General features: G+C 42.7%; 1 protein-coding gene across 1 annotated transcript in view; it reads left to right on the top strand.

The window, feature by feature from the left end:
- The window catches only part of FCHSD2 (FCH and double SH3 domains 2), a gene marked incomplete at its 3' end in the record, with an annotated part of 166,427 nt that overhangs the window by 97,811 nt on the left and 40,820 nt on the right, over positions 1–27,796 (top strand). Inside the window, exons 9-10 of the mRNA XM_080350470.1 lie at positions 17,042–17,164; positions 21,561–21,656. Coding sequence (XP_080206596.1) covers positions 17,042–17,164; positions 21,561–21,656 — 219 coding nt within the window. The remainder of the gene's footprint in view (positions 1–17,041; positions 17,165–21,560; positions 21,657–27,796) is intronic.

Below are 27,796 nucleotides of genomic sequence, written 5' to 3'. Positions count from 1 at the left end.
AAATGTGTGAAGAAGACTGAGCCAGGTTTTGTATTTCTTTTTTAAATGATGGTATGATGGGCAGGAACAAATGGGAACATTCTGATGAAGTATAAGGAAAACGTTTTGCCATGACGGTGGTCAGACAGAAGCAGTGGCTCAGGGAGGGGAGGAATGTCATCCCATGGGGACATTCAGAACTTGACTGGACACAACCTTGGGCAACTTGATCCCTTTGGCCCAACTCCGAGCGCAGGTTGGACTCACATCTCCCTTTCAACCTCAATTATTCTATGATTCCAAGAAACAGCAAGTGGTAGGACGAGAGGAAACAGCCTCAAGTTGCACCAGGAGAGGTTTAGATTGGATTTTAGGAAAAGATTCTTCCCAGAAAGGGCTGTTGGGCATTGGAACAGGCTGCCCAGGTGCAGTCACCATCCCTAGAGGGGTTTAAAAGGCGTTTAGACGAGGTTCTCGGGGACATGGTTTAGTGCTAGAGTTGGGTTATGGTTGGACTCGATGATCCTGAGGGTCTCTTCCAACTGAAATGATTCTATGGTTTTGCTTGGGAAGCCCTGACTTGTGGTTCCTTGGTTGGTTGTTTTCTGCTGTTAACTGGAGCAACCTCACAAGCCGACAGCGCTGGAATATTCATCTTCTGCTGAGCCCTGTTCTTTGGGAGCATTGTCAGGAGCTTTGGTGAGTCCAAATCTGTGTTTTCGACATCGTCAACAACCACTTTTAACAATCATTAAAAACACACGTAAGTACAGACCCCAAGTACAACTTGAACGAATGAGATTTGGCTGAAGCTGGTGGTGTTTTTAAAAATAACCCGAGATGCAGGAGGTTTTGGTGAATTTATGCCAAGAAATGAATAGGATGTATATGGCAAATGGTTCTTTCCTCTGATGACTTTATTTGACTTGAGAATTAAGTGAATGCATTAGCTGAAGGTCTTAAATTGTCTCAGGAATGTTATCCTAGCAAAGGCTGCCCATTGTGCATCCTGTATAAATAAAAGGCGAACGTTTGCTTGAATGCAGATCTCTGTAGACTCCAGAACAAGCAGAGCCAATGTTATCGCGCTAAGAAATCATTTTACGCACACACATTATTGTTTTATGCTTTTTAGAATGATTTAGAAGCACCCAGGGAATTCCTTTTCTAAAGTGGAGATTCTGTCCTAAATGAAAAAATAGCATTAAGATAAAAGAATTTCGAAGTCACTAGAGGTTTCCATTTTCTTCTATAAATCTCTTTTATTATTTCAGTACCAGCTATTCTTTTAAAATCCTGTAATACTCCCTTTAGAATGTTGAGGCGATTTATGTAAGTGAAAGAACCATTGTTTCATTTCCCCTTCTTGTCAGCTGCGAGCCACAAATATCTTGTAATTACAATTAAGCCAGCCCTAGATTGCGTTATCTACCATATCAGATGGGCACAGGGACTTTCCTTTGCCATGAGTTTGCGTTGCTATGTTGTTTTTATTCCTAGGAATGGAGGATGAGTGGAGCCATAGGGTGTGAATATTCCAGGAGATGCTTCCCAAGAGCCGATACCACTCGGTTTTCCCTTCCAAGGACATCAGTCTGTGCATCTGTGCTCATAAAACCTCAGGGAAATTAATTCCTTTAATAAGGCGGGTGATTATGCATCCACGTAGCTTGTTAAATAATTAATACAGAGTTGCGCTCTCTTTAATTTAAACTTTATTTTAAATGCTCGTGTATTATGCAGTTGATACCTAAGTGCTGCTTTGGAGAACTTGAGCTCCTTCGTATTCTATTGAACGTGTGCTAACTACAGTTTTGAGCGTTTATCTTCTGTCTGACCGTGGATAAACACGCACAGGGAAGTGAGAAGAGGCTTCCTACCAGAAAAACAACCACTTCTGATGGCAATTTTGGCAGAATCACAAGCAAGAGAAGGTTAGATGGCCTTACCAGTAAGTAATACTGCCACTTCTAGCTATGGCAGCGTTGAATATTTTCAATATCCGCACCCTGAAAGATCACGTTACTCGTCCCATGGCCCTTTCCAAGTGAACTCGAGACACAGGAGCAGGTCTGAATCACAACTCTTTCTGTTGCACAGATGAAAAGCACAGTGATGGTAACATTTCAGCTCCGTCTCACCTCATGTTTTAACCACAAGCCAGTTCCTCGTCCATAGAGGCCGTTTATATCCAGTGGACTAAGTATTTATTCCTCCGTGGTGTAACAACAGGGTATAGCAAAGCCTGATCTATAAATCAAGCCAACTTATCTTAAAACAATAATCATTTCTCATAGGATAATAAAACCATTTCTTGATAATGCTTCTGACTTGTCAGCGAGTTTCCCTTTGGCATTTGGACCGAAATAACGTTAGAAAAAAAAAGGGTTGATCGCCAAAAAAACATGCTGTGATTTCACAGATGCTCATGAAAAGTATTTCCTGCATAGGAGGTTACGTAGAAGAAACCGTGGATGTATTTATAGGAGAAAGCAACGGGAGGCCGGCGCAGCGAGCAGGAGTGATTTGGGAAGGAATAAAGAGAAATAATCAGTGGCGAAGGTTGATTGCAAAGCAGAAGAAGAAGGAAAATGACTGAAAGCCAAAAAAATATCAAAATCCTTGGTAGGAAGAAAGCACAAGGGTTAAGACGGGGAAGGAGGTACCTCAGCACAGTCCCAGTGGTCTTGTTGAGAAATAGTTTTAGGAGTTAATAAAAAGCTTTCAGACTTTTATATTTTATATAGAAACCATTCAGGATTTGGATCAGGCTTCAAGGTTTTTCTGTCAGATGTCAGAAAACGACCCAGTTTTGAACAGGAAATGAAACTCAGCCGTCTTGTTTCAAAACGGCGCTGTAACACCACAAAGAACCGTTCCCGAAATCGTCAGCTCTGCCAGAAAGTGACCAACGAGTCGTGTCGAATGATCCCCCAAATTCAGGAAGCACCTGGTGATGCAGGTGGGGGCTACATCACAAAAGTTCAACTAAAACACACAAAATTCCTATTTTAGAAGTCACGGAGACAGACATCCCGTACGGATCATTCACAGAGGTTTGGTTGGTTGGGGTTTTAATTTTTAACAACGCAAAGAATTAAAGATACAATGAGAGTTTTTTCCTCAGCAGTTTTAGCTGCTATTATTTATTACCCCTTTTAAAGAGTTACCTGGAATTCGCACGTATTTACATTGAAACCATGTGAAGAGCTCACGTACCATTCTAAAAAGTGAACGCATGCGCACAGGTTTTGTCGTGTCGTCACGTTCCATTTGGCGATGGACTCGTGATGGTTCTTTTACCTTGATCTCAGAGCGCAAAATTAAAGCGACCAAAATGCCAAGGGGTTATAATTCAATCAAGCAGTGTTACTTTATTAATTTGCCCGTAAAGTGGCACGAGATAGAAAGTAAGAAAAAGAAAGGGGAAAGAAACGGGGAGACGTAAAGGTAAAGATGAGAAATGAGGTTGCGTTTATCACCAGTCCAGTTCCAGAAGCTCCCTCTGGTCCCGTGGAGTCCGGCTGGTCCTCCGTCATGGTTTGAGATCCTCTAGTGGGAAGGTCTTGAACGGTGTCCATTCTGGAGTCACCTTTTATGCTTCTTCACCCCCCCTTGCTCCCATTGTTTCAGGCCATCTCCACCTTGATTTTGCAACCCAGGCCCGTACTGTGCAGGCTGGAAAGATTCACGCTTTCTTTTGCCAACACTTACATGTCCAGCATTCACGGGTCTTTCTCTGGTCCATTGGGTGACCTCAGGACCCTTGGCGAGCTCCTGGCCATGCTCCTTGTTGTTGGCCATTGTTTGAGGGAGCAGATGAGGGACACGCGTGACTGAGGCTGCAGGTGAGAACACATCTTGTGGATGGCAGCTCTTGTCCTTGGGTTGATGAGACCCTCATAACAACAGCTTTCAGGAGGCGGGGGCTGATTTGGCTGAAGAAGCAGGTGAAGTCCACCCAGCAGCCATTGTTAGCAGGAGCCCCGCCGTGTCGGAGAACCCAGTTAAACACAGTGCTTCTCCTCGGGCCTCTCTCCAAGTCATTGTCCATCTGTTCTTTTGGTCAGGGCTTCAGTTCTCTAAGTTCTTGATGGCGATGTTCAGGCAAATACCGCTCCGTCTTTGGACTGACTCTCTCACCTGTTAAATGACATATTAAACTATAAACGTTATTGAAACTGTGGACTGATAATATGTATCAGTCGAATGGCGGTTTGTAGGAATTCTCTGTATGAGAAATGAACCATCCTGTGTCCCCAGAGTGGTTATTTAGGACCCAAATGATAATGGAGTTGGTACTGAAAACTGATAACTAGATATCTGCGTGTCTTTCATCACAAATGAACTATCCAGCAACTTAATATAGGTTAAGAATTAAAAGCAGTCATCTGGACGCAACAGGGGTAGAGACAAAGATGGGCTGGTTTAAATCCTCTACCAAAACGTCTCCGTCTTGCTATAGATTTTGTTGCCTTCAAGGAACACGGAAAGTGGTTTAAAAGAAGGCAAAACATGTTATAATGCCCATCTTTTGATGAAGGGACTGGTTCAGTGGCTCAAGGGTCAACAACAGACAAATACATGGTTGTCAAATTATAAGACACCTTTTATCCTTTCACCTTTGAAAGATTTGCTTCTGCGTTTCAACCTGAGTTTGGTGACAGTGGAGGTGTTTTATGGGATGAATGGATAGATGGATGGATGGATGGATGGATGGATGGAGAATTGACGTAGCCTGTGTGGACAATGACAATTTGAGCTGTATTTTTGGCACGGTCTTTAGAACAACGTTCTTGGCTTGGAATCGCTTCCTGCAGCTGAATTCTGGGCTCGTGCTTGTGATTCTTTATGCGTCCTGTGGTTTGCGGCGCACGCTCAAAAGGCAACGCAAAACATCAGTTTTCGGCTCCTTTGAGAGGTCAGTAAATGGCTCAGGCCTCCATCAGAGTGAGTAGGTGTGCAGCTGGTATTGGGAGAGAGAAATTCTGGTTTAGGCCACTCAGGACAGCATCCTGGCTGGTACCAGCACTGGTGTGGCCAGCAGGCCCAGGGCAGTGACCGTCCCTGTGCTGGGACCTGGGGAGGCCAAACCGCCAATCCTGTGGGCGGTTTTGGGCCCCTCATCTCAGGGCTCAAAATGGTGACCCCAGGGGCACCAGAATCACCTCAAAACACAAAATGGTGGCACCAAAATCACCTCAGGGCTCAAAATGGTGGCCAGAGGGGTGGTGGGATCACCTCACAAGAAAGGCCTTGAGGTGCTGGAGCGAGTGGAGAGAAGGGAACGGAGCTGGTGAGGGGCTGGAGCACAAGTGTGATGGAGCGGCTGAGGGACCTGGGGGGTTCAGCTGGAGAACAGGAGCTGAGGGGAGACCTTCTGATCTCTGAACTGCCTGAAAGGAGCTTGGAGCCAGGGGGGTCGGGCTCTGCTCCCCAGGAACAAGCGCCAGGAGCAGAGGAAACGGCCTCAAGTTGCGCCAGGGGAGGTTGAGGTTGGATGTGGGAACAATTTCTTCCCCAAAGGGCTGTGGGGCATTGGAACAGGCTGCCCAGGGCAGTGCTGCAGTCACCATCCCTGGAGAGTTGGACAGACGGACATGAGGTTCTAGGGAACATGATTTAGTGCCAGGGGTAGGTTATGGTTGGACTCAATGGCCTTGAGGGTCTTTTCTAACCAAAACCATTCTATGATTCCATGATCCTAAACGTTCCTTTGCGCTGCTCTGAAGGGATCAGAGCTGATCCTGGAATTAGGCCACAGAAGGGTCTAACGAGGCAAGAAATTCCTGTTTAGCATTTACAAATCACTGGACAAATAATTGATTGGAAAGCTCGGTCAAGGGAGGAGGAGGAGGGGGAAGCCTACAATACGATTTGTCTGCCTACCTGCTAGTTTTCATACAGAAAATAACTAATTCCCATCTGTTCAAGTTGTCGTCTCGTCTAAAAAGGCTTTTATAGCTCCAATAAACCCCGTTGTTGTGGAAGAGAAGCAAATATTCCCTACGAGTCGATTTGTTAAGACTCATAACAACGGACAACTGACTACATGGAACGGTGTGGTCCAGATGAACAAGGGTATTATTTTGTTGTTATTGAAGCACTAAGGTAACTGCTCAAAGGACTTTAATGATAATTAAAAGCAATAACGTGTCTCTGGTAATACCAAGTGTCATTCATCATTAATGGGCCGAACCTGCTCGGTGCAGCCGGTTCCTCAGGACCCCTTGGGAGCAGCATCAGGCAAAAGCATCAAGCAGCACCCTTCAATTTTACCTTGAAAAAGTCTTCATGGGTATCAGAAACTTAAAAAAAAGATGTTAAAATGCTTCATTCAGGGCCTTTAATGTCACATAACTCAAAGTTCTGGGCACTGAAAATCATCTAAAGATACTGGGAGAAAATGTACTTGAAGAATCATGACAATATCCTGATCTTTTGGGTGCCTACATTGATTTGGAGAAGCTACTTTTGACCGAAGTTTAATACCAGGTATGTGGAGATAGGTAGAAATCAGGTTTCAACTTCAAGCTAAAGAATACTAGAAAGAAACATTTAAATCTGCTCCTTTTAGTCAAATTGTTCAGTGCTTTTTATTAGACCTCAGGTGTAATGATGTAATTTAGCAGGTGAGAATTCAACAGAAGAGAAATAAAAGCTCTAGGAAAAAGGTGGATGAAAAGGAAGATGTATTTTTTTTCCACTTAAAATGTCTTCGCAAGTATTTGTGACTGTTACGTGAATACCCAAATAATCTAACAAATCATTTGTTGACCCACTTCTTGCTCTTCTCAATGGGCGTTGATTGTCTTGGGTCATTTTCACGGTGTGTATATGTGATTTCAAGTACGAATATCTGTATTTAAATTCTCCGTATCGACGTTCAAGTGAAGGTTTACCCTGGAGATATCAGACACGGTGATCCTCAAATTACCTTTGGTGATTAGTTCCATTTATTTCATAGTAAAGACTAAGTATTAAACACAGATTTGTGTGATGGAAATCCCAAACTCACCAGATTCTTGGGACATCTTTTGTACGTGATTTAACCATCGCTCGCGCTATTCTATGTACTGTTAGGACATCTGAGCAGAAGTATTATAAAATTAAGTAGTTTTTAAGGAGGTTTGAGCATTAATCGTAGAGCAATGCTGAAATAAATTTAAAAAGCAGCTTATTATAATGCTGTTACATTCATCAAATGATATGATGAGAATAAAATAGGTATTTCCAGTCAGGCCATGCTTAAAAAGTGATTTAATTGCACGATATTTTAACACCACCAGATCCCATTTTATTCACTTTTCTGTTGGTTTTTATTACCCGTCACTGTCGTGTCTCAAATAGCAGAAGCGTATAAAATACTGTCGGCTTCAAGAGAAAACAGCCCAAGCAATGAACCCATCGATGTTCCTTCAGGAACACAGTTGTAATGTTCCTTTTTAAAGATTTTTTCATGGAATTCCCGAGCGATATTTGGGAAACACGAGTTAATCTTCTCTGGCAAACTCCTGGGATGGGTTTTTTTCCTTGATTGTTTGGGAGAATTTCTTTCATTGTGTTGCGATTCTATAATAATAATCACAATACAGGGACTTGGAGCCATTTTAAGAACACGTCGCTCATTTCCGTAGATGACAAAAATGCCTAAAAACAGTTTAGGTCCTTAGATTTTAGTCTGATTCGTAAAGAATATCTGATAATCCTTCAGTGAAAAGCCTTTTCAGGAACGTGGGGTCCACTCTATGAAATACACTCTGCCTTTTTCCTACTGTTTAAATACCGTTTTAATTTAAAATTTAAAAAATACACTTGAATTTTAGTTGGAAAACATCTTTATTATCCTGAAAAGATCCTTTGTGGGTTAGCACCGCGTCCCATTTGTAGAACCACGTCAGTCGGCAGGTGACGTCCCTTTGAATCTGAAATCTCAGAATCCCAGAATGTCAGGGATTGGAAGGGACCTGGAAAGCTCATCCAGTGCAATCCCCCCATGGAGCAGGAACACCCAGATGAGGTTACACAGGAAGGTGTCCAGGCGGGTTGGAATGTCTGCACAGAAGGAGACTCCACAACCCCCCTGGGCAGCCTGGGCCAGGCTCTGCCACCCTCACCACGAACAAGTTTCTTCTCAGATTTAAGTGGAACCTCTTGTGTTCCAGTTTGTACCCATTGCCCCTTGTCCTATCACTGATTGTCACCGAGAAGAGCCTGGCTCCATCCTCCTGACACTCACCCTTTAGATATTGATCCCCATGAATGAGTGACCCCTCAGTGTCCTCTTGTCCAGCTCCAGAGCCCCAGCTCCCTCAGCCTTTCCTCACACGGGAGATGCTCCACTCCCTTCAGCATCTTGGTGGCTGCGCTGGACTCTCTGCAGCAGTTCCCTGTCCTGCTGGAACTGAGGGGCCACAGCTGGACACAAGATTCCAGGTGTGGTCTCCCCAGGGCAGAGCAGAGGGGCAGGAGAACCTCTCTGACCTACTGACCACCCCCTTCTAACCCACCCCAGGTACCATTGGCCTTCCTGGCCACAAGGGCCCAGTGCTGGCTCATGGTCAAATGCTGAGTAATAGATGGAATTTATGGACATTTTTGATATTGGAATATCACCATCACTAAACTTACGCCGAGAGCATCGTTTGAAAAGCCTGTTCACCAAATAGTTTGCTGGAAGTGAGAAGTAACTTTAAACCCATGTCGAGAAACAAAACCATATGGGAGCGATAAATCCAAATGGCAATTGGGAATTGCCGGAGCAAAGAAAGTTTTTATTCAATGGATTTATTTGAAGAAAGAAATGAAAAGCAAACTGGACAAATGATGACACAGAGATTGAATCAACTGAAGAAAAACTAAAAGCAGTAATGGCAAAAGAGATGGTTATAAAAATGGAATAAAATGAAAGCTCATGAGGATGGGTATGATCGGGATCTGATTTTATTTTATTGATTTTTTTTACATTTCTCTGCCAAAGGAGTGTTTTGAACTATTAAGAACCATGGGATTTGGTATGAAATTCATTTTCGCGTGCACATTTGTGTGTCAATATAAGGTTTCTGTCCCTCAGTCTATACTCTTGTAGAACAGAGAACATTTGAAGACTTATCCAGAAGAGCGAGTATCTCTGAGTCAAGGACGTTTCATCTCTACCGTGAAGGCTTCGGGGAGACATTGCTGGTAAATTCCCACCTTTGACACATAATAAGGAAAAATCTCAAGAGTTTTCTTGGAGGTGCGTCTGTGTTCGTGTGATTCAATCCCATAGGAGCCAAGAATCGTCGTGGTTCTCACCCATCCTCAAGCCAAGCACATTTCTTTAACCTGCCTTCCAAATTATGTAAATATATAGATATGTATTTAAAACTAAGCAACAAAAGAATTCATTGTTTGGTACATTTTCCTGCCAAATTAAAGAATAATAAAGCCAGCTGCAAATGTTCGACATACCACATACCCCAGTGCTCTTCAAGAATGATGATGATGATGATGTGGTGGGCGTAGGAATCCTTGAATAGCAGAAACCAGTGACAAAATGCTGAACAATTTAAACCCCCGTTTTACAAAGCAGAGTCTGAGGGTTGGATTTCAACATGATTTTTATTTGCTTTTCGCCAAGAACGAGGAAATACAAAAGCAAAGGGGATTGCGCCAGGGTAAGTCACTGAAAATCACCTTCCACACCCTCATCATTAAATGGGACAACTCCAGCGCACAACCGTGAGATCCTTGGATGCAAATCTAGGAGGAGTATTTAATATTATCATTAATTTTGCTTCTATTTGTTTTAAAAGGACTTTGTCTCTGGACGATGGGCATCTGTTGGTGGCCGTTCAATGCTTTTCTCTGCTCAGAGTTGACTTTAGTGCACCGGCAACACGTTTTTTGTCATTACAAACAATGACCCTGGCTGAATTATAAAGGAACAATCGCCAAGCGACTCATGCGACCAGACAAAGAACTTGCAGACAAGCCCAAAACTACTGACCCTCGAAAATACAAAGCTCTGAGCAAACAAATCAGGGCACTTGTTCTCTTCGAGTGTTTCTTGTTCTCACGTTTGCCACGACATTGAGGAAACACCGATGGTTTCTACAATTTTTGTTGATTTAAATAGTCACTTTATACACTTTGCAGCCCTTTGCATCATATTCTCACCCTATTTTTTAACCTGCTTTTGTAATTTTCACTCATTCCCGTATTTTTGTGTCATTGTGGTGCGGATATGTCCCTGGATTATCTTTTCGCTTCCTTGTTCTTCAGAAGGACATTCTGAAGTCAGTGAACATGTCAGTGGACATTCTGAACCAGTCATGCAGGATGTTGATTTAAGAAAAAGAAACAGGAGAAGCTGAGTAGCTTGACAACAACAGCACAGTGAGATAGTTATAAAAATTCCTTAATATTATTTCCTATGAAAACACAGAGAGGTGGCAGAGGATCTTTCTGTAGGGACTTTCGAGTTATTGGGGCCAAACCTTCTTCATGTCAAGGAGATATGAACACAGTGATTGGGGTGGTAGAAAACTTGGCTCTAAGTGCAGTAAGGGCTAGAAAAAGTCTGCAAGTCACTACCTTCTTTGTTTCTTTTGGCTGATATTGTGTCTGACGGCGCTGCTCTTCTCGATGACAACCAGTGATAGGACAAGGGGCAATGGGTACAAACTGGAACACAGGAGGTTCCACTGTGAAACACAGAAGCTCCCATTGGTTTTACGTCAGATGTTTGCTGCAGGGACAGAGTTTGGGGACAATTCTCTTGCTTCAGTCTTGGATATGTTGGTAATTTATATATAGAACTCAAATTTTGTTGACAAATAGAGATTTCCGTTAGGATGTCTTGATGGAGGAGAAGGGCGTTTCAGCACTGACAACTGCAGTGATGGAAGAATTTTAAAAGAAAAAGACTTAAATAATGATGTCTAGAATAAATTACGGCCAGGAATCAGCATTTTTAAAGGAAAATCACCCTGGAATGTCACTGTTAACAGAAAGGGATGGGTTTTGCTGACCTTCCTTCCTTCTCTCCCTATGTCCTTGGGAAATGCTGCTACGTGTCACGGCTCCGAATCCTGCTGAGATCAGCAAAACCGCCCGATTCAAGTTGTTGACTTCATGACTTCTGAGTTTTAAAGGGATGTTTTAAAATCCTCTCCCCTTTGCCGTCAAATAATCTGGGATCCATTGGGATAAAATAGATATGAACCACTTTTGATTTAAACTCGGAGACCTGGCAGATGCTTAAGCTGATGTCTTAATAGTAATAATTACTGATAACAGTTTAGCTATTATTGTACCTTTCTTTTGATATTTGCATATAAAAACACTTGGAGTCTCATTTTACCAAAATCGCTCGACTGAAAATTCACAGGCCGCACAATCTGTGAGATCACCCTGTTTATTTAATGGATTATAGACGTAAATGTTAAATACAAACACTCAACAAGCTTCACTCAGCTTGTGCGTTACGTAATTTATATATATATATATATATATTTAATGCTGAGTAAGAAAACATTTAGGGTAGTGTTACGGAAAGTACAGGGTGAAAAATAGAGTCCCTGTTGTTCTTCATGTGTTACAGGTTGTTTCCAAAACAAAACGCATCAGGGATGGATAAAACGGGCTTTCTAATGCAAATACAAATAGGGCGATACAAGAATTTCGCTTTAATTTTTAATAGGCTACCTAAAACAGAGAGAAGGCATCTGTGATATGAATCTCCCTTTTTAATTGAGGTTTTTGCTTTGATGACTAAACAGGAAAATATGTCACATAACCATGACGTAACCCCATTGACTTCATAGAAAAGTTACCGCTCCACAACAATGAATTTTTTGGTCCGTTCATTTAAAACTTGTCCTTATCTTTCCATTTTCAGCCTGTGGGACAGACTCAGGTCGAATTTTATTATGTTATCTCCACCCATGTAAGGAAATTCTTTGCCTGTATTGTTTCCAGCAAAGTGGTGGCAGCTTAGGAAACATTTGTTGAGGTTTTTAATATTTAGCGTAGGCCAAATTAACACAGGTTGAGTTGCATAAATGGAATGGAATGGAATGGAATGGAATGGAGTAGAGTAGAGTAGAGTAGAGTAGAGGTAGGGTAGGGTAGGGTAGAGTAGAGTAGGGTAGGGTAGAGTAGAATAGGGTAGGGCAGAGTAGAGTAGAGTAGATAGAGTAGGGTAGAGTAGAGTAGGGAAGGGTAGAGTAGAGCAGGGTAGGATAGAGTAGGGTAGAGTAGAGTAGCGTAGGGTAGAGTAGAGTAGCGTAGCGTAGAATAGAGTAGGGTAGAGAAGGGTAGAGTAGAGTAGAGGAACAGAACAGAATAGAATAGAGTAGAGTAGAGTAGCATAGAGTAGAGTAGGGTAGAGTAGAGTAGCATAGAGTAGGGTAGGGTAGAGTAGAGTAGGGTAGAGTAGAGTAGGGAAGGGTAGAGTAGAGTAGGGTAGGGTAGAGTAGCGTAGAGTAGGGTAGGGTAGAGTAGAGTAGAGTAGTGTAGTGTAGAATAGGGTAGGATAGAGTAGAGGAATAGAATAGAATAGAATAGAATAGAATAGAATAGAATAGAATAGAATAGAATAGAATAGAATAGAATAGAATAGAATAGAATAGAATAGAATAGCAGGGATATTTCAGAAATAAATGAGATTAAAAGGAAGCAAAAGGTGGTTTTGCACGACTCCGGTCTGCATTATGCCCAAGTCGAATAAATTCAATTTTTTCATGGGGATTTGAGAAGGAATAAGTCTTTTTAAATAAAAAATACACAGTAGATTAGCTTGTTTTGTGTCTTTTCCAAGAAACTGAAATGGGAATTTTGAATAAATCTTGATAGAATGTCAAATGATTAAAGCCAACACATATGAGAGAATAGAGTACAAGTTGGTTCCTAGAACGTTTAATATAATCCCTTGAATTACAAAAGAAAAATCTTCTCAAAATTATGGTCTAAATTGGGATTGAAATTCTGTTCCTAGCAAAACTGTGTAATGTTATACTTGAAACTTTATATTGAAATCAGAAGAACAATGTTATTGTTCCCTCCGTGTCATTTTATTGATTTGAATTAATGTATAGAATTTCTGATCAAAATACCATTTAATTTCCTTGTGTATCTGTTGCCTTTGGTAATAGATTCTATTTTTGTCAGTCTCGATTTCAACCATTATCTGCTCAAAACTGGACTCAGATGGCGAAGTTTTTTACCTTTAATATGACAATTTCACTGTAAAGAAATTAATTCTTCAAAAATACTCCTTGGAAATGGTAATTCAGTGCCACTTAACTTCATATTATCTTAGTTCTGATGCCAGATGCATTTAAAAAATCATCTTGATGTCGTTTTGAGGTTGGAAAAAGGTTTTTCAGTCTGATTGTCACAAAGTGATTGAGTAATCTTTTGAGATTCAGAAAGAGAACAAAAGCCATTGTCGTGAAATAACGTCTATTAGGGGTTATTGGTCTTTTTTCTTTCTTCCAGTTTTCAGGTTGTACGATGGGGAATTTTGAAAAGACGTTTTCTTTCCAACCTGAATCGTGATGTTCAGAGGTTCGAGTCGGAGTGTTTGTAACTAAATGAGATTCGCATTATAAAATCCCACCTGAATGTTCATTTAGATCACAGAGTTCAGCAAGTCAAATCTTTTGTTTTAACATTAACATACCCAGCTTGATATCATAATTACCGTTCTATAGAATGAATGGATACATTAGCATTGAAAGCACTTTGTAACCCGTCCTCTAACTGGTGGGACTGTCACTTTTTCTGGGTTTTTTCTGAGTTTTTTAGCGTGTTTTGGAGCGACACCTCAACAACTTCAATTCTGGCTTCTCTCATTGGTATTTTAACAACTTCATCATATCGAAACAGCTTTTAATTAATGAATGGGAAAGGCCGTAACGCCGTTTCCACATGCTGACAGATTTGGGGCATTCCTCCTGTTTTTCTTTGATGTTCTTTCTTATATATCTTTCTTTATATATCTATATCGTGTCACGGGGGTATTGGGGCATCTCAACACAAAACTTGGTCATTGCAAGAGTGAGGAGATAATGTAGTTCATGTTTATACATATTTTTAGATTCAGAGAACTACAGAATGCAACTGTATATTGATTAATTCCTAGTGCTCGGTAGATATAAGTTGCAAAGAACAAACTCATGTTGAGATGGGCTTTATGTCACCCAGGTTTATGTGACCAAAGGGGTTTAAAAGACGCGTAGATGAGGCTCTTAGGGACATTTAGTGCTAAATTTAGGTTATGGTTGGACTCGATCTTAAAGGTCTTGTCCAACCAAAGTGATTCTACGATTCTATGATCTAAGCGAATTATTTGGCCGCTATTTAGAGGAACAGGCGCTTAACATCATCCGACCTCTTTGAACCATCTGTCTTGGAGATGAGTCACATAAGTACCAACTTCTCTCCGTTGACCCTACAAAGGACCCAAAGGGACAAACTCCAACGTCAATGCCTGCGCTGAAGAAGTCTTAATTTAAATGATGTGAACCCCTTCTGCTAGGTTTAACAGAAAAAGAACATATGGGCTCGATATGAATGCAGAGGAGCCTGAAATACTCACTCATAGTACATTGCTTTGTAAACTGAGCATTTCTACTGGCTTTGCCAAGTTAATAGTCATTATTTACATGTATTGGCAGAGCGGTGCTCCAGCGCGGTGTTTGATCTGAACATCTATTGGAAAAGATAATTCTCCATCAGAAGAGTTCACAAGTTCCATTTTTGGGAAGTTTCAGGATTGTCGTAGTCGTGCAGCAATTCTGAGAACCCAACCTGTTTTGGCAATTTGACTATATCGTGTTTATTCTCTGAAAATGCAAGACAGACAGACCTGCTATTGGGATGTGAAAATAAATGAAATAAATATACTTGATTGAGCCGCAAACTTTGGTGCTCATATAACTGTGGTATTGAGGGCTCATTGCTTTAACATTATAAAAACACACGAGGTGTTAAAATCCTCATGCTAAGTTAGGCCTGTGCCTTAGGAACTCAACTTAGAGTCATGGAACCATAGAATGATTTCAGTTGGAAGAGACCCTCAGGATCGTCGAGTCCAACCATAACCTAACTCCAGCATTAAACCATGTCCCTGAGAACCTCATCTAAATGCCTTTTACACTCCTCCAGGGATGGTGATTCCAGCACTGCCCTGGGCAGCCTGTTCCAGTGTTCCCTTTCCATGAAGAATTTTTTCCTAATATCCAACTGCAACCCCCCCTGGAACAACTTGAGGCCGTTTCCTCACTAAACCCCCCCAGGTCATTCAGCCGCTCCCATCACACTTGTGCTCCAGCCCCTCACCAGCTCCGTTCCCTTCTCTCCACTCGCTCCAGCACCTCAAGGCCTTTCTTGTGAGGTGATCCCACCACCCCTCTGGCCGCCATTTTGAGCCCTGAGGTGATTTTGGTGCCCTTGGAGCTGCCATTTTAAGCTCCGAGATGAGGGGCCCAAAACCGCCCCCAGGATTGGCGGTTTGGCCTCCCCAGGTCCCAGCACAGGGACGGTCACTGCCCTGGGCCTGCTGGCCACACCAGTGCTGGTACCAGCCAGGATGCTGGTGGCCTCTTGGCCACCTGGGCACACGCTGGCTCATGTTCAGCCGCTGGCACCAACACCCCCAGCTCCTTTTCCGCCGGGCACTTTCCAGCCGCTCTTCCCCGAGCCTGTAACGCTGCCTGGGGTTGCTGTGACCCCAGGGCAGGACCCGGCACTTGGCCTTGCTGAACCTCACACAATTGGCCTCAGCCCATCGATCCAGCCAGGCCAGACCCCTCTGTATGGCCTTCCCACCCTCCAGCACATCAACACTCCACCCAACTTGGTGTCACCTGCAAACTCACTGAGGTTGCACTCAATCCCCTCATCCAGACCATTGATAAAGAGATTAAACAGAACTGGCCACAACACTGAGCCCTGGGGACACCGCTCCTGACCGGCCAACAACTGCATTTGGCTCCGTTCACCACAACTCTTTGGGCCCTCCAGACAGTTCTTTACCCATCACAGATACACCATCCAGACCATGAGCTGCAGCTTCTCCAGGAGATGCTGTGGGACACGGTGTCACAGGCTTTACTGCAGTCTAAGCACACAACACCCACAGCCTTTCCCTCATCTACTAGTTGGGTCACCTTGTCATGGAGGAGATCAGGTTGGTCCAACAGGACCTGCCTTTCATAAACCCATGGAGACCGGGCCTGATCACAAGGTTCTCTTGTATGTGCCCTCTGATGTTACTCGAGATTTAAATGCAATTAAATTAATTAATTAAATGCAGTTTTTAATGGAAGTGAATTATTGAATCATGTGCGATCTGACAATCACTATTTCAATGAATATGCTATTTCAATGAATATGCTGTTTCAACAGTTATCTGTAAAATTTGGTTTATACTATTTAAATGAGTATCTGTGAAATTGAAATGAAATTGTCGGTCACTTGCGAACTCATATGTTTTTAATCTAGAACTTGCTTTAAACCTTGGTCTAACCCAGGCCGCGCAACGTGATATTCTGACTCTGGTTACAACAGGGGTTTAGAATTGGCACTTTATCTTACATATAATCTATTTTTATTATGTTTTTGGCATCTCTGTGCACAAAAGGGATGTGTTACGCTTCTCTAAAATGGCAGGTATTGATTAGCAGGTTTTAATAAGCAATTAGCGTGGATCTGAAGCATCTGAGTGATGGTGGCTGGTAAAACCCCCAAATACTTGCAGTTCCTAAATCCCTTTTTTGCCATAAATGACATTTCCCTAAGTGTATTCCCTCCTCCAGACTTGCCCTCACTCTCCTGCTACGGCCACATCACACAATTGGATGAAAATCATTAAAAATAACGAGATATTGATCCGGTGCTCTGTGGTGCCATCTAATGGATGTCAAAAATGATAGGGTAATAATTCTAGGTGAATACGTCAAAGAAATTACACGAGCATCTTAAAATCTAAACGTGAATATGAAAAATCGAAGTGCCCGTTGCCTTTTCTTCATTTCTTTCTTAATTTTCCCAAATTCTTTCCCTCCTTCAGGCTCTGGATGGAAACGTATACGATCACCTGAAGGACTATTTAATGGCATTCAGCAGGACTGAACTAGAGACGTGCCAAGCTGTACAGAACACCTTCCAGTTTTTACTGGAGACTTCCAGCAGGGTAAGTTTTAACTGAATAATCCTTTGTAAGGGAATATTTAAGAGTATATAGAAGCTCCATGGCTTGAGAACAAGAAGTGAGACCGTAGATGATGTTGACACAGCAGAAGATCTTTAGAGAACGGCGATTGGGGAATGTTGGGTTGTTCTTGATCTGCATGTTTGGAGGGAGAAATTTCATCTGAGAATTCATCCGCGTCATTGGGAACCGCGTGAATCACCCGTCACTGCAAAACCCCGCGGAACTCTCTGGATCGTTGCTTAACAATTGACTGTCAGCTTAAAACAAAACCCCCAAATATTACAGCGTTTTCTCCTTTGAATTAAGATTGGCAAATACAGCGAACAGATTAGAGTCTTGTCATAGACGTGGGTTGTTTGCTTAGTGGAGCGGCCAGGATCAAATCCACAATCGCTTCCAGGAGCATTTTGATACTTCAATAATTCATCTGCTGGGCTAAAAATAATTAAAGAAGAATTGCCATTGAGCGCAAACAAGCTCATAATATTCCTTTCTACATATACCTTAACCACCCCCACACAACAGAGCTCATTTACGGGGGGATTTATGTAGATTTATGTAGAAATAACATATTTAACACGCTCTTTATTCACCTTTAAACATGCGAACTCGCACCTTATTAGATGGAAAGCGAATGGATTAAGAGTGTTGTGCGAGCTTGTCTTTGAATTTACTTGGCAGCAGCTGTAAAGATAATGAAAATACCATTTGTTTTCTGTCGGAAAAGGACTCGTAATAATTTACCTTGGTGTATATCGTATATCGGCTTCAAATGTCTTCCCTAAAAAGGCTGGGTTTGAATCTTTTAACTAAATCTGCTTATATATCATGTCTACATATTCATCTTTCATTTCTCAATATTGTGTTCGATATTTGGTATTTTGGAATATTTGAGGACAGTACTCCCGTTTCTGCTTTATTAAGTTATTACAATGCCCGGAAAACCAACAGAAAAATGTCAATACAACTTCCAGGTCCAAACGGGATTTTTACCACTTGTTCAGAGCTCATTAGCAGCAATTTTCTTGCAATTCAAGAATGCGGAGGAGAAAAACTGGATTAAATCGCTACCGAAAACGCGTGTCCTGCTCTGAAATACTAATCACGGTGGCTTATTCCATGGATGTAGGTTTTGCTCATCCTTGATTTTGAACCATATTTCATGTAGATCCACGTCGCAAGAAGCAGCTCAAGAAGGATAAATAAGGAGGAGAAATTCTATTAGTGTTTTAAAAGCGTTTCAAAAATAGCTTGAGCGTTAAACACGCAACGAATTTGTCAGCGATTTAGGAATTTGGAACAAACCCCAGCTTGCTGTCAAAACAAAGATTTTAAATATTTATTGTGATTTTTTAGTTCTTAGAGCACAAGATCACAAGCTACATTTAGAAAAGCCACTTCAGCTTATTGATAGAAATGCTTTAGTGTTTTCCGTCTGAACTAATGCAGTGCCTCAGGGGGCAGTGCTGGGGCCGGTGTTATTCAATATATTCATCAGTGATTTGGACGAGGGAACAGAGTGACTGTCAGCAAGTTTGCTGGTGACACCAAGCTGGGAGGAGTGGCTGACACGCCAGAGGCTGTGCTGCCATCAGAGACCTGGACAGGCTGAGAGTTGGGCGGGAAAAATTTAGTGAACTAGAACAAGGGCAAGTGTAGAGTCTTGGATCTGGGCAGGAACAACCCCAGGTTCCAGTGTAAGTTGGGGAAGGAGCTGTTGGAGAGCAGAGTAGGGGAAAGGGACCTGGGGGTCCTGGGGACAGCAGGGTGAGCATGAGCCAGCACTGGGCCCTTGTGGCCAGGAAGCCAATGGTACCTGGGGTGGGTTAGAAGGGGGTGGTCAGTAGGTCAGAGAGGTTCTCCTGCCCCTCTGCTCTGCCCTGGGGAGACCACACCTGGAATATTGTGTCCAGTTGTGGCCCCTCAGTTCCAGCAGGACAGGGAACTGCTGGAGAGAGTCCAGCGCAGCCACCAAGATGCTGAAGGGAGTGGAGCATCTCCCGTGTGAGGAAAGGCTGAGGGAGCTGGGGCTCTGGAGCTGGACAAGAGGACACTGAGTGGTGACTCATTCATGATTACAGCTATCTAAAGGGTGAGTGTCAGGAGGATGGAGCCAGGCTCTTCTCGGTGACAACCAGTGACAGGACAAGGGGCAATGGGTTCAAACTGGAACACAAGAGGTTCCACTTAAATCTGAGAAGCAACTTGTTCCTGGTGAGGGTGTCAGAGCCTGGCCCAGGCTGCCCAGGGGGTTGTGGAGTCTCCTTCTGTGCAGACATTCCAACCCGCCTGGACACCTTCCTGTGTAACCTCATCTGGGTGTTCCTGCTCCATGGGGGGATTGCACTGGATGAGCTTTCCAGGTCCCTTCCAACCCCTGACATTCTGGGATTCTGTAACTATATTTCTGTTCACAGGATGGAATTAAATGATATTTGCTTTAAAACGAGCCCAGTTGCTTCCCAGCGCTGCTGCTTGTCAGTCAGGATTGAGGGAAGCATCTCAAACCACAGTTTTCTATCTAAAATGAAGGGTGTGTTCACACTTTATCATCCATCGTTTGGCGCAGCTTTGGAGGTTTTATAACTTCTAAGTTGGGGTGACCTCAGCAAATATTCTCTTGAGCATATGAAAATGCAATTGAAGTTCCTTTTCACTTGAACCGTATTAGTCAAGACTTGTACTTCTTGAACTTCTCTGTTTGCAAAATAAATTCTGATTTTCTTTGGAACATTTGCTGCAATTCCGTTTGCTGCTTTGAATCACGTTTCTGCGATGATTCTCGTCAGAAGCTTAACAAACCATGGCGAATAATTCCATTTATATCTCTCTATACCTTCTTTCTGCCTATGGTATAGATTTAACATTTGATTTGAATTTTAACGTGTCAATTGACGTTGACTTCAGAAAGAAAACATTGATTGAATTTCTGAATCACATTTACAAATGTTGCTGCTTAAATCCCAAACACACCGTGTTGCTCAGAAATCATTTGATTTTCTTCCTTACAATTGTCAAATCTAATGTGCAAAATGCTCTGGGGCATTAATATGCTGGACTTGTACATTCCCCCAAGTGTCACGTTATGATAGTTGTTCTCATTTTTAACAAAATATAGTTGTTTTGAGTCGTGTTGTAAAGGTGGTTTTTCTTCTCTCAAGAACCAAGTTCAAGCTCTACGGTGGAAACTTATTGCAATAATCAACCATGCGGGTTTTCGTGTTCACAGTAACGACACTTTGCAGTGATTTGTAACTGAATTTGGTTTAAAATAGTGACATTACGTCAGCGCTGAGCATCACCCGAAGCTGCAGGTGATTCCTCCGTTGCTATTTGCCAAATTTTTAATCATGGGAAATAAATAAAACGCCTCTCTTTATGTTTTCTACACATTCCAATGCGTTTACGTTCAACTGCTCAAATCGGTGCGGTAATTATGTACTTTAATGTACTTTAAATGAGTGCGTTATTGGCCATGGGGGAGTATTTCCTTTCTTCAACCAAAGATGAATTTTTTACAGTTCAATATTCCACTAACATCAACATTTTGATGCAATAGAGAACATGTATTTACCATTGCAGGCAGTGTAATCGGAATTCTTCATCATATACAACGCTGCTATTTCTGGATAAACACCATTATATACTTCTGTACATTAAACCCTCCACTTGGTAATAGATTTTTAGAATTCCATGCTGCTATTTACATATTTCCATCAATTGAAGCATTGAATTCTCTGTAGAATTCATCAAGTGATGCTCCTATTTTTTCCTATCGCAATCACTGCGTTTTTCTTTAGAAATCTGTGTAAATTCTACCATAAGAGGTTTGTTTAGGGATATGCGCCGTGCTATCTGAAATATATCATTAAACAAATTTAGTAGCTGGAGTCATTTTCATTCAGCAAAATGCACATTTTGAGGGTTTTCCCTGAAAGCAATTTCATCCAAAAGAGATTAATTTTCTAACTGATTTCATAGACAATATTCCAAGTTGTCTTTTCAGCTCCTCCAGTGAATAATTGCTGTAAAAATAAACCATTTGCCAAAGAACTAACAACAAATTATCCACAAGAGGAGACAAAAATATTGATGGTAGTGACACCACAAACTCTATACTCACTAATTGGCTTTTTTCTCGCCAGTTTTGCCTTTTGTAGGTTAATAATAGCTATTTTTTAACTATTTGTCATGCAGTGTTTGTCCTGCCAATCACTCCTGTATAACTCTGGGTATTTCTGCCCAGAATCAAGACCTTTATTCCCTTTTGTTGTCTGTCTCTATTCGCCGCAACGCTCTAATTTAACTATATATCAAGGCAATATTTTGAAACGTACAAAATAACGGCTCTAAATGGGGTTTATTCCTTTCTCAGGTGGTGCGGGATTACAACCTCCAGCTGTTTCTACAGGAGAACTCCGTGTTCCACAAACCGCAGCCTTTCCAGTTCCAACCCAGCGACAGCGACACCGTAAGAACCCTCCCCAATTCCCTCCTTTAGTTCTTCTCGCTCCCTTTTGAAGAAAATCCTTATAAATGTGCACAGTGTTCCCCCATTCTGCTTTAACCTCATGCTGTATTTTGGGAAAATGGCCTAATTCCCGTTGCAGTAGGTAGGTCAATGTAACAAAAGCATCAAACATGATCCACAGAGGAGCTGAAACTTTGATTTTTGCTTCCAAATCGGGACTAGCAGTCCCGTGGTTTTCTGCTTTCAGCATAATTCTTACTACATTTTATCAGCTTTTTATCCTGCTGGCGAAATTCTCATCATATTCACTAATACTGATTTACAACCTGCGTGATGCTGTGGCAAATAAAGTGTCCGTATACCTCTGAATTACTCCAGGAATAGTTCTACGCACATATAGGGTTAGAAAGAATACTGTTTAAACATTACATTCTAATAGAATCTCAGAAAAGATTATTTCAGTGCTGTTAGGGTTTAAGGGAAGGTGGCAATAAAGCGTGGCAGATGCTCCCTGTTATCCCCTTTACCTCCCGCCACCCCTTCCCTTAGAGCGGAAAGATGATAAGAAAGATAAGGGGAAAGGAAGAGAGACTTAGACTTCAAGTTGGGGAGTTTTAAAGGATTTTACTAATGCTACTAATAAATAGAGAATATATATACAAAATATACAAAGCCAGTCTCGCACGCTGGATGCGGCACTGGCGTCACTCAGCAGCAGAGCTGCCTCTCCAGATGCCGCCCATAGGCAAAGAGAAAGTGACCCTGTGATCACCCTCTTATATAGGGGGTATGATAATGATGGGATGGAATACTTCCGTTGGTCAGTTCTAGTCACCTGTGCCATCCACTCCTCCTCAAACACGCCCCTCTCACAACGGGACGTGGGGGAACTTATCAGTGTTTCTTAGCTACCATAGTAATAAATCTAAACACGAGCTTCTTCAGCATTCCCTTGGTCTCTTATCAGCAGCGAGTGCAGCATCCAAGGAAAAATATGCAGGTAAAACTCAGCAAAGTGCAGCCACCTAGAAGAACTGAGCTGGAAGAAAAGTCACTAAAAGAGAACCGGTCTTGTTTTTAACAAAACCAGGACAGGTGTGTATGTTGCTTCCAAACCAGTCTTTAATGACATAAAAATTAAGGATGTAAATATCTTTCCAAACAGCATTTTAACAAAAGTGTCCCAGCGACACTACTAATATGGTAAGAAATAACAGTTTTAAGTTTAGATTCTTTACAAAGTGCAGCTTTTAATTATTTGAATTCATTCGTAAAACGACTTAGGTGGTTAAATTCAAGAACCCTGTTAATAGATAACGCAAGAGGGATTTTTCCCCTCTAACTCCTCTAACACAGTTTCCTTTCTCTTGCCATTTTAACAAACTGCAATTTTGATTTTTCTATTCACTCCTTGGCTTAGAGTCGATGATTTCCCTCGAGTTTTAAGCTGTTCTTAATACAAACTCTTCCTAACTGTCCTTGCCTTTCTAACCTTTGCTGCTCTTTTCATCCTTTTGCCATCGCTGCCTCCAGAGTTTTAACACCGTCCAGCTGGTGGATATTGAGCCCTCCCCGGTCAGTGCTATGAGAATGACCATAGCAGAGGTATATGGGACTATTTACCATCAGCCTTTGCGTCTTTACGGGTGTGCATGTGGCTCGGGATGCTGAATTTCCACTCGTGGAGAGGTGGCAACAGAATGTGTAATATAGATATTAAAATAATAAATAAATCGCACACACAAAACCTAAAGACTTTTCCCACAATGAGATGTAAGTTAAGGAAGGAAAGAAGGTGATTTAAGTGGTATTTTTGGGGGATCGGCTTCACGCTTAACACACGGCATTTGTAATTGATATTACAAATTACATTTACAATTGTAATTGATATTACAAATTACAATTACAAATTAAAATTACTGCTGAATTTTGGAGCTTTTTGGTAGGCGATGAACGAGTCGTTCATGTCTAAATCTGTCTCCGTAGCTCGGATTCAGTGACTTTTTTACTTGGCAAACCCCCTTAGGCTGTAGAATTCCCACATTTCTTCCTTGCACTGCATGTTTTTGAGCTTTAGCTGCTTGTGCTGTGACCAGTTTTCACAACAATAAATTATGCAGGTGTTTTCTGATATATATATATATATATATATGTATATATAATTACCAGCAGTTAACAGGGTCCTACCTGCACAATCTCAGGTTACATATTCACCATTTTTAATAAATAAGTACAAGAGACTGAAGCCTTTTACTCAGGCTATGGAATTCATCAAAAATGGCATATTTTTTCTAATTAATTCAACAACATTTAATTGAAAAACAATTATCGAGCATTCTTTTGCCACTTATTCTATTTGTAGATAATCTACAGAGCTGATTGGTTGGCTTTTTAGTTTCTATGCATTATGCATGATAATTTTCACACTGAAAGAAATATGAATGATTAATACATCTAATCAAACGTTTCATATTAACCTTTTCCAAGAACAACTTAGGACCTCTTTTCAAACTAAATACCTGATCCACTGCGACTTGGGACAAAGTTTGAAGTGTTTACGTATTATTGGGATGAAATTTTGAGTATTGTAGGCAACAAGAATGTTGTAAATGACCTGGATGTGCAGTTCACCTACGTGGAGAAATCTGAATGCTTTTGTAAATTCCAGTTTTACATGGTCCATCTCAAAATTTGATTTTATGGACCAGAACATCCTGAGCAACATCACACAACACATACAAGAGAACCTTGTGGTCAGGCCCGGCCTCCATGGGTTTATGAAAGGCAGGTCCCATTGGACCAACCTGATCTCCTCCATGACAAGGTGACCCAACTAGTAGATGAGGGAAAGGCTGTGGGTGTTGTGTGCTTAGACTGCAGTAAAGCCTGTGACACCGTGTCCCACAGCATCTCCTGGAGAAGCTGCAGCTCGTGGTCTGGATGGTGTATCTGTGATGGGTAAAGAACTGGCTGGAGGGCCCAAAGAGTTGTGGTGAATGGAGTCAAATGCAGTTGTTGGCCGGTCAGGAGTGGTGTCCCCAGGGCTCAGTGTTGTGGCCAGTTCTGTTTAATCTCTTTATCAATGATCTGGATGAGGGAACCGAGTGCACCCTCAGTGAGTTTGCAGGTGACACCAAGTTGGGTGGAATGTTGATGTGCTGGAGGGTGGGAAGGCCATACAGAGGGGTCTGGACCAATATTCTGAGGCCAATTGTGTGAGGTTCAGCAAGGCCAAGTGCCAGGTCCTGCCCTGGGGTCACATCAACCCCAGGCAGCGCTACAGGCTGGAAAGTGCCCGGCGGAAAAGGAGCTGGGGGTGTTGGTGCCAGCGGCTGAACATGAGCCAGCGTGTGCCCAGGTGGCCAAGAGGCCACCAGCATCCTGGCTGGTACCAGCACTGGTGTGGCCAGCAGGCCCAGGGCAGTGACCGTCCCTGTGCTGGGACCTGGGGAGGCCAAACCGCCAATCCTGGGGGCAGTTTTGGGCCCCTCATCTCAGGGCTCAAAATTGCGGCCCCACAGGCATCAAAATCACCTCAGGGCTCAAAATGGTGGCCAGAAGGGTGGTGGGATCACCTCACAAGAAAGGCCTTGAGGTGCTGGAGCGAGTGGAGAGAAGGGAACAGAGCTGGTGAGGGGCTGGAGCACAAGTGTGATGGAGCAGCTGAGGGACCTGGGGGGTTCAGCTGGAGAACAGGAGCTGAGGGGAGACCTTCTGATCTCTGAACTGCCTGAAAGGAGCTTGGAGCCAGGGGGGGGTCGGGCTCTGCTCCCCAGGAACAAGCGCCAGGAGCAGAGGAAACGGCCTCAAGTTGCTTGAGGGGAGGTTGAGGTTGGATGTGGGGAACAATTTCTTCCCCAAAGGGCTGTGGGGCATTGGAACAGGCTGCCCAGGGCAGTGCTGGAGTCACCATCCCTGGAGGGGTTGAAAAGGCGTTCTCAGAGACATGGTTTAGTGCCAGGGGTGGGTTATGGTTGGACTTGATGATCTTGAGGGTCTCTTCCAACTGAAATGATTCTGTGATTCTGTGATAAAGCCATCACCAAAGAATAACTCAGAATGGATTGCCATGCCACCCTTGAGTCCAGTATCATTACTATAAAGCCAATAGGTTAATTTACTTTCAAAATATTCTCACCATGCACAGTCAGAGTCTCCAGAAGAGACTATTCATTTATAAAAGGTAGATATGAAAGGGCTTTCCATCTTACCAACAGTTTCAGGATTTTTGTTTCCCCGCCATCCCACTGGAAATGGAGACTTGAGTGTCTACAAGGAGAGTATTTTACAGCTATTTTCCATTATCTAATATACCCCCGTATTTTGAGCTCAACCTTATACATTTGTTCATTTTATTAAAACACTTAGATTGTTGCACTGTCTCAGATGATTTTGACTGATAGAAATTCATTTAAAACATATATATAGATTTAATTTTTGCTTTTTCTACCACTTTGCCTTAAGTTAGTGGCTTCTCATAAAGTCTTCAGTAAGAAGTTATTGAGAAATTCCCAGCTTTAACCCTTTCAATGAACGAACTCACAAAATGATTTGGGCCTTTACAAACAGCAAGATAGAAAGAACATATAAATGGCTTTGGAAATACCTTTGACCTCACAAGAAAAACCAGTCAGCACATGCCGACCTTACATATTCAATACAGTGACAATTTAATCACCAAACATCCTCCCACGAGACAAGCGCTATTTATTAAGCGTTGAAAACATACTGTCCCCACACAGATAAGCCATAAGAACAGGGCAAAAAAGAAAGGATATGAGGCAGCTTTTCTCTCTTTCCTGTTTGGAAAAGATTCTTTTTCCATCAACCGCTTGTTATCATGTGAGAAAACGAGCCGGGCGACCCAACGCACGTCCAGGGTGCGGGAGAACGGCAACAAAACGCTGACATTAAACTTTTAAGGTCTGTTTTCCTGGTTTTTATCACCGTATCGCCTCTGTAGTTTCCCCCCGTACATTTACTGATGCTGCCATTTTCTTTCAAATCAAAATGATTTATGTGGACGTGAAAAAATATCACCATAATTTGCAGAAAAACAATGACTCGGTCAGATCAGCGGAAAGTTCTGCGGTTTCATCCCTCACTATTTGAATCTATGGACAGATTGTGAGAATAAGAATGAATTTCACACACAGAATCACACACAGAATTGGCTGGGTTGGAAAAGACCTCAGAGATCATCCAGTCCAAGCCTTGGTCCAACTCCAGTCCATTGACTAGATCATGGCACTAAGTGCCATGGCCAATCTCAGCTTAAAAACCTCCAGGGCCGGTGAGTCCAGCACCTCCCTGGGCAGCCATTCCAATGCCTGACCACTCTCTGCACAGAATTGCTTTCTCATCTCCAGCCTCAATTTCCCCTGGCAGAGTTGAAGCCCATGGCCCCTTGTCCTATTGCTGACTGCCTGGAGAAGAGCCCAATCCCCACCTGGCTAGAACTGCCCTTCAGGTAGTTCTAGAGAGTGCTGAGCTCCCCTCTAAGCCTCCTCTTCTCCAGACTAAACAAGCCCAGCTCCCTCAGCCTCTCCCCATAGGGCTTGTGTTCAAGTCCCTTCCCCAGTCTTGTTGCTCTTCTCTGGACCCGCTCCAGCACTTCAATCTCTTTCCTGAGCTGAGGGGCCCAGAACTGAACACAAGACTCCAGGTGTGGCCTCCCCAATGCAGAGCACAGGGGAAGGATCACTGCCCTTGTCCTGCTGACCACGCTGGTTTGGATACAGGACAGGACACCATTGGCCTTCTTGGCCACCTGGGCACACTGGTGGCTCATGTTGAGCTTCCTGTCCATTAGTCCCCCAGGTCCCTTTCTGCCTGGCTGCTCTCCAGCCACTCTGTGCCAGCCTGGAGCTGCAGGGGGTTGTTGTGGCCAAAGTGCAGCACCCGCCACTTGGCCTTGTTGAACTTCATCCCATTGGAATCGGCCCATTTTTCCAGTCTATCCAGATCCCTCTGCAGAGCCCTCCTGCCTTCAGCAGGTCCACACTCCCTCCCAACTTGGTGTCATCCACAAATTTCACTTCAGCATTGTACACAGAGGAATATATTGAATTTCTGAGCACCTTATATGGAGCTATGTAAGTTATTTAAGCTATACTTACAAAAGGACATCGTGCTTGTGC

This window comes from Nesoenas mayeri (genome assembly GCF_963082525.1).
Source record: "Nesoenas mayeri genome assembly, chromosome: 1".
Classification (NCBI taxonomy): Eukaryota; Metazoa; Chordata; class Aves; order Columbiformes; family Columbidae; genus Nesoenas; species Nesoenas mayeri.
The sequence above is the reverse complement of the archived record's forward strand: the minus strand, read 5'-3'. Positions and strand labels throughout refer to the sequence as shown.